The sequence below is a fragment of the Ovis aries genome, chromosome 16 (genome assembly GCF_016772045.2).
Source record: "Ovis aries strain OAR_USU_Benz2616 breed Rambouillet chromosome 16, ARS-UI_Ramb_v3.0, whole genome shotgun sequence".
Classification (NCBI taxonomy): Eukaryota; Metazoa; Chordata; class Mammalia; order Artiodactyla; family Bovidae; genus Ovis; species Ovis aries.
Genome location: NC_056069.1, coordinates 51,486,236 through 51,499,237, shown reverse-complemented (window position 1 = coordinate 51,499,237; position 13,002 = coordinate 51,486,236). Strand labels below are relative to the sequence as shown.

The 13,002-nt window shown below is 36.1% G+C and overlaps 1 protein-coding gene across 3 annotated transcripts in view; it reads right to left on the bottom strand.

Annotated features, from left to right (window-relative positions):
* The window catches only part of CDH12 (cadherin 12), a 1,192,649-nt gene that overhangs the window by 223,206 nt on the left and 956,441 nt on the right, over positions 1-13,002 (bottom strand). For all 3 annotated transcript variants that reach the window (XM_060400262.1, XM_042233916.2, XM_060400263.1), the window contains exon 5: positions 7,372-7,666. In XM_060400262.1, the coding sequence (XP_060256245.1) occupies positions 7,372-7,666 (295 nt within the window). The remainder of the gene's footprint in view (positions 1-7,371; positions 7,667-13,002) is intronic.

Here is a 13,002-nt window from a genome sequence, read left to right as displayed (position 1 = left end):
AAAAATATACAAGCAACTTCTGCAGCTCAACTCCAGAAAAATAAATGACCCAATCAAAAAATGGGCCAAAGAACTAAATAGACATTTCTCCAAAGAAGACATACGGATGGCTAACAAACACATGAAAAGATGCTCAACATCACTCATTATTAGAGAAATGCAAATCAAAACCACAATGAGGTACCACTTCACACCAGTCAGAATGGCTGCGATCCAAAAATCTGCAAGCAATAAATGCTGGAGAGGGTGTGGAGAAAAGGGAACCCTCCTACACTGTTGGTGGGAATGCAAACTAGTACAGCCACTATGGAGAACAGTGTGGAGATTCCTTAAAAATTGCAAATAGAACTACCTTATGACCCAGCAATCCCACTGCTGGGCATACACACCAAGGAAACCAGAATTGAAAGAGACACATGTACCCCAATGTTCATCGCAGCACTGTTTATAATAGCCAGGACATGGAAACAACCTAGATGTCCATCAGCAGATGAATGGATAAGAAAGCTGTGGTACATATACACAATGGAGTATTACTCAGCCGTTAAAAAGAATTCATTTGAATCAGTTCTGATGAGATGGATGAAACTGGAGCCGATTATACAGAGTGAAGTAAGCCAGAAAGAAAAACACCAATACAGTATACTAACACATATATATGGAATTTAGGAAGATGGCAATGACGACCCTGTATGCAAGACAGGGAAAGAGACACAGATGTGTATAACGGACTTTTGGACTCAGCGGGAGAGGGAGAGGGTGGGATGATTTGGGAGAATGACATTCTAACATGTATACTATCATGTGAATTGAATCGCCAGTCTATGTCTGACGCAGGATGCAGCATGCTTGGGGCTGGTGCATGGGGATGACCCAGAAAGATGTTATGGGGAGGGAGGTGGGAGGGGGGTTCATGTTTGGGAATGCATGTAAGAATTAAAGATTTTAAAATTAAAAAAAAAAAAAAAGAAAAAAAAAAAAGACATTATGGAGACAATCGATGAAGCTTGAATAGAGTCTAAAGATTAGATTGTAATAATACATTAATGTTAATTTCCTTATTTTGATAAATGTATTTTTGTTGTGTAAGGAGAATGTCTTTATTAGTAGAAAACAGGCAAAATTCTTTCTCCAGTCTCCTAATAATGGCTATGCTTATGGAGCACAGATGAAATCAATGATAGTTTCCCTGTTCATTCTATACCACTTGAGCTTCTCTATGTGCTCATGGTGGGCACATATGATAAAATATTGCTTTATCATTTTACCTGTGGCACTTCTGTGAAAGCATGGAAGTATGGAGATTTATGCTTTGAAATAATAATAATGGTATAATAAATTGTGTAAATAAATAATGGTATAATAAAACATTACATTTTAACTATAGTCAGGGTCTTTACTATTTCTTTCTTGAAGCTGGACTATGAAGTATGACCATGTAGAAAATATTCTCTGTTTAAAAACCTACCAACCGAGGCTTAAGCAGTACATGATCTGTGAATTTTCAGATGTTCAATCTGGATTTAGAAAAGGCAGAGGAACAAGAAATTAAATTGCCAATAGCTGTTAGATCAGAGAGAAAGCAAGAGACTTTCAGAAAAACATCTACTTCTGCTTTATTGACTACGCCAAACCCTTTGTGTGAATCACAGCAAACTGTGGAAAACTCTTTGAGAGATGGGAATACCTGACCACTGTACTTGCCTCTTGAGAAATCTGTATGCAGTTCGAGAAGCAACAATTAGAACTAGACATGGAGCAATGAACTGGTTCCAAATTGGGAAAGGAGTACATCAAGGCTGTATATTGTCACCCTGCTTATTTAACTTAGACGCAGAGAATGTCATGCGAAATGCAGGGCTAGATGAAGCATAAACTGCAATCAAAATTTCCAGGAGAAATACTGATAGACTCAGATATACAGATGCCACCACCCTTATGGGAGAAAGAGAAGAGGAACTAAAGAGTCTCCTGATTAAAGTGAAAGAGGAGAGTGAAAAAGCTGGCTTAAAGCTCAACATTCAGAAAACAAAGATCATGGCATCTGGTCCCATCACTTCATGGCAAATAGATGGGGAAACAATGGAAACAGTGACAGACTTTATTTTGAGGGGCTCCAAAATCACTGTAGATGGTGAATGCAGCTGTGAAATTTAAAGATGTTTGCTCCTTGGAAGAAAAGCAATGACCATCCTAGACAGCATATTAAAATGTAGAGATGTTACTTTGCCAACAACGGTCCATCTAGTCAAAGCTATGGTTTTTTAAGTAGTCATGTATGGATGTGAGAGTTGGACCAGAAACAAGGCTGAACACTGAAGAATTGATTCTTTTGAACTGTGGTGTTGGAGAAGACTCTTGAGAATACCTTGGATTTCAAGGAGATCCAACCGTCAATTTTAACAAAAATCAGTCCTGAATATTCATTGGAAGGACTGATGCTAAAGTTGAAACTTCAATACTTTTGTCACCTGATGTAAAGTATTGACTCACTGAAAAGACCCTGATGCTGGGAAAAATTGAAGGCAGGAGGAGAAGGGAAAGACAGAGGATGAGGTGGTTGGATGGTAGCCATAACTCAATGGACATGAGTTTGAGCAAGCTCTGGGAGTTGATGATGGACAGGTTAGCCTGGCATGCTGCAGTCCATTGGGTTGCAAAGAGTCGGACAGGACTGAGCAACTGAACTGACTGAACTGAATAACCTACCAAAAACTCCACCAACATTTTCATCCTGGAATTTATCCCCAAACCTCATGTAAAACAATGCAATTCATTAAAAAAAATATCCAAAAGGGTGCATGTTACTTATTTATTTTTTGTGAAGCCAACAGTGTAATTCCTTGAGATGTATACAACTTAACTTAATTTTTTCTAAACATTTTTTAAACTCAGTGAATAAGAGATACTTATTCCTCTGATTTTTTTTCTGATGCATGGAACACCATCCTCTAATTATAAAATAATATAGTAATATACCATCCTCTAATTATAAAATAATATAGTAATATAATATTCATACCAAAATCTCTACAAGCACAGCTGAGATTAAAAACTAGTTTAAAGCTTCTGAAGAAATTTTATAAACCACTAACCATAGAAAAAGGATATAATTGATTGCACTAACTTTGTTATAAAGAACCCAGGAAGCATTCCTATTTTCTGATCCATAAGAGTTTTCATAGAAAAATAAAGATGAAATAGTAAATGATACTGCATATAATTATCATAATGGTTAAGGAAAACAGGAAATGCAAATCTCTTCACTTGGCCCCTAACTATTGCTCAGGAAATGGCAGGTCTTACTTCACCAATTATGATTTACAATTAACATCTATAACATGTGCCTTAGGGACCTGGTTACGAATAACCCACTCAGTGGCTTAAAAATGGCTAAGCTCAGGCTGAAGAAGAAAATACAAGTATAAATACGGATTTAAATATCTTAAACCTGTCAGCACTCTAGGAAAAGTAACTGAAACTGCACACCCTACTGATGCAAAATCATCAGATATTAAAGAGGGCTGCTGCTGCTGCTAAGACACTTCAGTCGTGTCCGACTCTGTGTGACCCCATAGACAGCAGCCCACCAGGCTCCCCCATCCCTGGGATTCTCCAGGCAAGAACACTGGAGTGAGTTGCCATTTCCTTCTCCAATGCATGAAAGTAAAAAGTGAAAGTGAAGTCGCTCAGTCATGTCCGACTCTTCGTGACCCCATGGACTGCAGCCTACTAGGCTCCTCCGTCCATGGGATTAAAGAGGGCACATTACTGTAATTCATTGTTACTCCAATGATCTTACAGAATTAAGACCACATTCATAACATCCAAATTTGTCTCCAAGGAAAAACTTTGAGTTGGGGAATATCTGGATCATAAAGTAATTTCCTTAGGTCAGAGTAAAGGCAATTTATCTGTGAATATTACTTCCATAGCATATTAGATGTAGCACAAGTTAGTGACAAAGTGACCTTTCTCTTAAACAATCCATAGATTCGCTAGAATTTTCTTCAACTTTGGGGAACTAAATATATTCCATAGTCTTAGAAGTCTTAAATACCAATTTCCCTCAAAAATGTCTACTATCCTGCTCACCACTATCCTTCCTTTGTAGAGTTATGAGTTTTATAATTTTCACATTTGTTAATTTTGATTCCAGGTTTAATCATTCATCATATTTTCAGATGTAAAATCCATTATTGCTAATTTGGCATTTGCCTAATAGATTTTTTTCTTGACCTTTTATATTCCAATTAAGCTTTTTGTTGACCAATCTTTCAGTTGTGTTCTACTCTTTGTGACTCTTTGTAGCCCTCCAGGTTCCTCTGTCCATGGGGTTTTCCAGGCAAGAATACTAGAGTGGATCACCATGTCCTCCTCCAGGGGATCTTCCCAACCCAGGGATCGAACCCATGTCTCCTCTATTGGCAGGTGGGTTCTTTATCTCTGAGCCACTAGGGAAGCCAAAATGAATGTTAATTTAACTTGAATATTTTTTGACTATCTGTTGAGAAAAAAAAAATTATATTGAGAAATAGAAGAGTAAGCCAAAGTTCCCTGATTAAAGAAATTTGAAATCTCTCTTACTCCCATGTATGGAAGTGGAACAGATGAGGCTGAATGGAAAAGGAATGATATTACCTCTCACTGATACAATTTGCTTAGATATGTATTTTTTAAATTGGCTGTGTCTTTCAGTAAAAATGAAATAGGAGCATTCCCGATTATTGGGGAAGGGTAGTTGTTTTCCAGAGAACACCTCAAGCGTGGATATTCAAAGCCAACTGTGAGGTTTTCCACAATAGCTACATTGTCCAATACTCCATAGTCAGTTCTATCTGGTCTTGACTGTATATTATTTTAATAGTCCAGGGAAAATGACACAGAGGCAGGGATTTCCTAAAAGGGATGTAGTAAAAGAAAACAGAGGGTGGAGGGGGGGAGAAAAAACACATGGGCCAATTAGAGCAGTAAGCCATTTCCCAATGCTAAGGAGGGTATGCTTGGGAATGGAGTTCAGGTGCTCTAGGGCCATAACTGTGATGTTAGGATGCCGTTGTTGTTGTTGTTGTTGTTGTTTTTTCAAGTAAAAGCTGAAACAACAACTCTCACAAAACTAACCAGGTCTTCTCTTACTAGGTGTAATTGGTTATATGTATATGTAGGATTCTGGGAGATGGCAAAAGTAGTGCCTGATAGTTTTTCAATTTCTAATATTTAATATGTAAATGGTGTTTACACTTAGTATTTATCTAAAAATGACATATTATGTAAACACAATCCAAGAATACTTGGGTGAACTCATAGCATATGATACAGTTCCATATTCAAAAGAAACACTCCTCTATTACTAAAAAAACTATATTTTAAAAGGAGGATGATTGAAAATAAGTTTAGGTTTTTACAGAAGTCTCTTGACTAACCAGTGAGAAATTTTGGCTATGGTATATGGCAAAGCATTTTAAGGAACCTGTTCTTCCATGGATCTTTCTGATAACTCATGGTGGTGAGGCAAACTCTGTCTCACTCACCCCAGTACCAAACCTGGACCACTCAGTTCTCTTACTCATCTACCTTTCACTTGAATTTCTGGATTTATTTCTCTCTTCAGGCACTAGCTGAAAATTCTTTATATAAAGAATTTGTATAAATCTTTATATAAAGTTTCAGCACTTTAGCCCTATCCTTTCTCGTAATTGGCATAAAAAAGACCTAATGGATTATAATAAGACAGAATTTTCTAATACTGCAGAGGGATGCGTCTGTTTGCTTTAAGGATGCTGTTTCAGTACTAAAGAGTAACTAATGGTTATGAATTCATGTAAATACTTCCAATTTACATAAAGTAAGCACCAGGTTAAAGTACTTATGTACTGGATTTCACTGTCTTCTTAAAAGCCATATTTTGTCTCAAAGTACTATCTTTATTTTTCTCCCCCGACCCTTCATTTTTTCTACTTGTACTTATCTTCAAAGTGCAAGTTTATAAACAGCTGTCCATATTTTCAGGGACTATTTTCTAATAAGACTTTTTCCAAACTGTGTTTCTAAATCGCTAGAAATCATAGCATAGCATAAAAGAAGCAGTTCCAAAAAAAAAAAAAAAAAGTAGCCCTGAGTATGCACACAAAAGTTTAAAATTGAAGTGAACTCCTCTGAGCTGATTTCTTAGGTCAAGGAAAGAAAATGGTCTTTGAATGCCTGATAAGGTCACAGACACAATTTCCAGTGCGTTTATGGTAAATCCATGTGACAACTCCTACAGCTGCTAACCTGCGTCTGCCCTCAGGGTACCCTGTACCATCTTCTTTGCATGTCTGGGATGGCTGAGGGGGCAGCAGGAGCCCTCTGAGAAACGTCAGACTTAGGAAATATTAGCAGTGGCTCACATAGAGCATTTCCAGTTGAAACCAGAAGTGATGAGGAACTTTATCTTACAAATGCGCTACAAACCAGAAGTTACTATGAAATAAATTCAGGGATTGGTTGTGGTGACTGGGCAATAAAAGTTATAATTAAAAATTGTCATTAACGCTGGAATTCTTAACTCATTGGTCCTAAAATACATATTATAGGACTTTGTGAATTTCAGTTGTTGTTGTTCAGTTGCTAAGTCGTGTCTAACTTTTTGTGACCCCATCAGGCTTCTCTGTCCTTCACTATCTCCCGAGTTTGCTCAAACTGCGCTCAAACAGTGTCTGTTGAATCAGCGATGCCATTCTTTGGGAATTTAGGTAGTAAAATTTATATTATATTTAAATTGTTAAAAATTATGATGATACTATAGCCTAACTGTAAATTTATTTTAGTAATGGCTATATAATGATACTTGCCTCTGGGTTTGATGGAATAACTTCTATGGGTTATTATAGACACAATACGTTTTTTTTCAAAGTCTCTCTGGATAGCTCCAAAGCATGAAACACATCCCTTTATGAACTCCTTCCAGATGCAATGCATGTTTTGGATAATTTATTTTGGGCCAAGACTTACTATTTGGTATTTGGTGTTACCTCCAGAACTGTGTAGGAGTCTGAATTTGTAATGGCAATCACTTTCAGTACAAAGTGAGTTATGTCCTTAAAATAAAATGGCATTCTATGAATTCAGGGAAATATAAAGATTGTAAAATAGTGAAGAAATGTTATATACTCTAGTTATTTATGTATCTATTCAAGCATTTAAAATGGAGCAAGACAGGAAAAAAGTAGAAAAAAAATGTTGAAAAAGTAAATGAAATTAGTTGTATCCTACATAGTGCAAGAATAATCTTCTGGGTTACAAGTAAGATATTTCCATCAACCTGCAGAAAAACACTTGTTGAAAAGGCCTTATTGTAGCATCTGACAAAATTTTTACTTGCTTACTCACCCACAGGAGACATTTCTGGAACACTAGCAATGTAAGGTCCGTCCAAAAACTTCGGCTCATTATCATTAATATCCTGCACTTTGATGATGAATTCTGATTCAGGCTCCAGGGGCTTCCTGGTTTCTATGTCCACAGCCTGAGCACGAAGTGTATAGAAAGGTTTTTCCTCTCTATCCAGGCTCCTTATGGCATGAATGTCCCCTGTAGTTTCATCAATGGTAAAAACGGTGCCAGCGCCATCTCCCGAGAGGGTGTATTTTACAGTGCCCTCTCCTTTATCTAAGTCAGAATGGAGCTTTAGGGAGAGAGAGAGAGAGACAGAGAGAAACATCATTAAAGGGATGGTCACATGTTAAAAAGTCATACTTGCAGTATAATTTTTTATCAGAAAAGTTAAACCAAAATCTTATGGCTCTTTTTTCCCTTTTCCCTTTTATTTCACCAATGTTATTTTTTTTACAAATATTTTTAACACAAAAATTTGAAAAATGTATGGTGAGCACCTACATATTCTATATATCTCAGAGATTCCACTGTTTCCCTTTCAATCTTACTATACAGGACTTTTGATTTATCACGTAGAGAGATAGCACGTCTATCCTTTCATTAACTCTCCTGTCAGTCTATTTTATTTCTCCACTCATTACTGAGGTCAGAAGTATAGCCCCAATCCATCAACATGTATAAATCTAATGATTTTGAACATTTACTTCTTTCACATACTTTGGGGGATGAAATTTCATAAAATGAAATGCACAACTCTTAAGCATACTTATTGCTTCATTTTAAATGACTGTTGTATTAAAATAAATTAGCTGATATATATTAAATCAGTCCATAGTGTCACAAAGAGTCAGGTATGACTGAGCATGCAGATGCATGCACACATATTAAATCAAAAACCTTCCAAATACCCTAAAGATAGAAGTCAATAGTGTGCATCCAGTGAGAGATATAGTAAAAACAAAACAAAACTCAGGAAACACTATCGTTTCATTTGAAAGGAGAGGACAGTTTTGGCATACCAGGTCGATTTTAGATATGAATGATGGAGTATCTTGTTTTAACAGACTGACTCTCAATGAGTTATTCAGTCTTACTCAGCCAGATGATGGGTAGAATAACTGATTATTTCTTCAGATTCACAAATGTTTATCTATAATCTGTACTATATATTTGAAATGTAATAATATAGAAGTTTTGGATTTCTGCTCATTTCTTTTGAAATTCAGCACATGTCTAATTGACTGTAATACAATATGGAATGAGATACATAGAAATGTAATAGAGGAGAAGACCATTAAAAAGAGAAATTATTATTGTGTTTATTGTGTATTATTGTATTGTAAATCAGTGTTTTTCAAACTGGAGTCCAAGATTTAACATAAGATGATCCTGATGCTGGGAAAGATTGAAGGCAAAAGGAGAAGAGGGCAGCAGAGGATGAGATGGTTAGACAGCATCACTGACTCGATGGACACAAACTTGAGCAAACTCCAGGAGATAGTGGAGTACAGGGAAGCCTGGCGTGCAGCAGTCCATGGGGGTCACAAAGAGTCAGACACAACTGAAGGGGCTGGGCATGCATGTAAATTATATAAATGTTTCATTATATACAATCTCTAAGAATATGTATAACAAAAAGTCTCTCAGTTGTGTCTGACTGTTTGAGACCCCATGGACTCTACAGCCCATGGAATTCTCCAGGTCAGAATACTGGAGTGGGTAGCCTTTCCCTTCTCCTGGGAATCTTCCCACACCAGGGATCAAACCCAGGTCTCCATCATTGCAGGTGGATTCTTCACCAGCTGAGCCACAAGGGAATTCCCAAGAATGGGTATACTCATATATATAATGTGAATAATATACATTCATATTCTAGTTAGATTTAAAAGGATGTATATTTTTATAAATCATATTAATTTTCATTCAGATACTGATCTGAAATGTTTTAAAATATTTTTATCTGATTTCAATGTTCAAATTTTTAGATTTAAAAGTTCATTCCAGTCAACAGAGTAACCAAAGAAAATATGTTAAACTTATAGTGTGACCGAAACCATTTGTGGCATATTTGAGAAGGCAATGGCAACCCACTCCAGTACTCTTGCCTGGGAAATCCCATGGACGGAGGAGCCTGGTGGGCTGCAGTCCATGGGGTCACTGAGGGTCGAACACGACTGAGCGACTTCACTTTCACTTTTCACTTTCATGCACTGGAGGAGGAAATGGCAACCCACTCCAGTATTCTTGCCTGGAGAATCCCAGGGACGCGGAGCCTGGTGAGCTGCTGTCTATGGGGTCACAGAGAGTCAGACACGACTGACGTGACTTAGCAGCAGCAGCAGCAGCATGCAAGTTTAACCCCCTTGCAAAATTTTGGATAAAGATGAGTTTTGTTTTTCTTAATGTTTCAATACAGCCTAAAAGTTTTAAAAATATTTTAAAGCATATAATAATCCTTTGCAAATAGGCATTGTGTGTATTAGTAATATTAAAAAAAAAATCACTCAACTTTGTTACATCTTTGTTCTTAAACTCAACATCTTCCTTTAGATTCAGTAAAATAACATCATCCTTCATATTAATGTCATTAAATGACTTTATTCATTTTGTGAATTTGTATTTATTTCAAATTGCTCTGAAGTACACTTGCATAAGTGCATAAGCAAAGAATTTATACTGGGTAAATGCTATAATTTAAACAATGAGAAAACTATAAAGAAGCACCACATTTTTTTTTCCTTAAAAGTTTCTGTATATTTTACTCAAGTCTAAGGAAAATTGCTAAAAATGACAGGAAGAGGTTTTTTTTCCTCCTAATTTTTTATAAACTGCTATGAAGCATAGGAAGTTTCAAGCGTAAAATCAAGCTGTAGATAAATGTTCTTTGAACTTAGGAATTTCAAATTGCAAATTTCACCCATACTATTAAAGATTTTCAACACAGTGAGCATTACTTTTGCTTTCAAATTTATCTGAAAATATGAGACAGGCAAAAGCAATGACTTTATAAACTGGATCTATTTTGCCAATGGCCCCAAAGAATATCTGCTAATTTTGTGGGAACCAAGTTGAAAATTCTAAGTAGGTTTTTACAATGTGATCCAAGTAGAGTTACCAAAAATATCTTCATTTAGCCAAAATCAGAACTGTTTTCTTTTCAAACTGACATAAGACCAAAAAAGCAAATGTGTTTTCAGTTCATGGATCCAAGATTCAAATTAAATTCAATTGCTGCTACTCCTTACACGTCTATCTTTTCCTTCTAATTTAAAGCTGGGTTTTGCAGAGATTAAAGCTTCAGAAGAAATGTGTGAAAAGATGTTAAAATTTAAACTGAAACTGAGATTGATGACGGTAAAATTCTCTAGAGGATTAGAACGGTTCTAGCGGTTTATTGCATGATAATACCTTAAAGAAGACCACCTGCAATATCTGGCATTGACAGGCAATGTTTAAAATTACTTACTCTGTACTGATTGAGTCCACTATATGCATGACTAGCTAAAAGTATAGGTATTTTTGCAACATTAGTTCTAATGTTAAATGATGTTGGCCTGATGTTGGGTATCTTCGATTTTTTTTTGTATTACATATAAAATAATTTGAGTAGAGAATGTTATAAGCTAACATGAAAATCTCCACCATCCTCTTACCTAGAGATAACTTCTATCACTTTATACCCTTTCCATTATATATATTTTCCATTATATATGTATACATTCTTATATAAATATATCTGAAAGTTTCTATATATATTTATATTTGATATGATTTTATGTGCTGCTGGACTGTGCAGTCTCTTCAGTTATGTCCAACTCTTTGTGACCCTAATGACCACAGAAGGCAAGGCTCCTCTGTCCATGTCACTCTCCAGGCAAGAATATTGAAGGATGCCCTCCTCTAGGGGATCTCCCTGACCCAGAGGTCGAACTCATGTTTCTTGAGTCTCTTGCATTGGCAGGCAGGTTCTTTACCACTAGTGACAACTAGGAAGCCTGTAATTTTATATGCATATATAATATTCTCTTATTATAAATACATATAAATGATATAAAAATGAGGAATTGGTCAACATTTTCCATTACCATAATCATTTCCAGTGTAATTTTAAATTCTTCAGAATTACTTTTTAATACCTGCATTATCTTTTTTAAAGGAAGTTGAGTGATTCAATGGCTTTTGCTTAGCCTTTCATAAGTATGTGATAACTATGTGTGTGTTGTCCTGTTTAATTCCATAATAAACAGGCAAATATAAATAGAAGGGTAATTATCCAGATCAAAAATGTAATTTTTTTTATGAATCAAAAGTTTTTGAATCTTGAATGATTCCAGAACTTGCTCTCCATAGATGAAGTTGATTTCTTAAAAATTTTAGCAATGCAACTCAGGCTCAGTTTACATTATGAAGCTACTTCTTTGTCTTAATTTCATTTAGCAGGAGAGAGGATTACAGAAGAGTTCACTTATTGAGTTTCATCTTTTGGGTTGTGTAACTGTGAACAATCACAGATGTATTTTACAGAGAAGCTTTAAGCTTCATGTATAGCAAGCTAATAATTCGACAAGGATAAAATTATTTTCCTTTATAGCAATTTAAAAATAACAGCAAGAAATGTTTCTTATTCCAATTGTTTTGCTTTAAAAGCTGTTTCTGAGTAGGTGCTGACTATATTTACAGACTGAAGCAGCCAACTCCAGTAATATCATCTTTTAGTATTGACACTTAAAATAAAATTTCTGCCAGAAGCAGAGTTCCATAAATGGTGTATATAGAAATATGCACTGTCCAGGCAGTTGTTTTGTGGAAGTGATGTTGTTATTTTCTCATGTTTTCCAAGTCATCTCAGATGGAGCGTGAAAATGAGATGCCAAGAGAGGCTTAAAAAAGATGCTGAGGACTAGCTTCAGAATGTGAGCAAATCTGAATTCCAGTGCCTAAAAGTTTTGAGAAATCCAGCCTAAAGTGTTTACCAGCATCTCCCTGATTATATTTTAGAAACTGATGCACAATAAAAAAAAGAAAGAAATATATTCTTATTTTTTCTGGGTTTAAAAGTGCACATAATATCACTACAACCAGCAGTGATTTCATTTCCATTTGCTATTTCCCAGGATAAGCAGCGGTTACCAGACATGAGAAGGGCATAGAGTACGTTGGGCAGAGAAATGTATAATTTTGACAATTTTTTTTTTTTACTGTAAAGTTAAAAATTTGTTGTTGTTGTTCAGTTGTTACCTCATGCCTGACTCTTTGTGATCCCATTGACAAGAGCAGGTCAGGCATCCCTATCCTTCAGTATCTCCTGGAATTTACTCAATCTCATGACCACTGAGTCAGTGAAGCCAGCCATCCAACCATCTCATCCTCAGTCACTCTCTTCTCCTCCTGCCCTCACTCCTTCCTAGCATCAGGATCTTTTCCAGTGAGTCAGTTCTTCGCATCCGGTGGCCAAAGTGTTGGAGCTTCAGCTTCAGCATCAGTCCTTTCAGTGAATATTCAGGGTTGATTTCGTTTAGGACTGGTTTGGTCTCCTTGCTGTCCAAGAGACTTTCAAGAGCCTTCTTCAGCATCACAAGTTGAAAGAAATATTTGACTTGGTGTAAATACCTGCAAACTACTTTA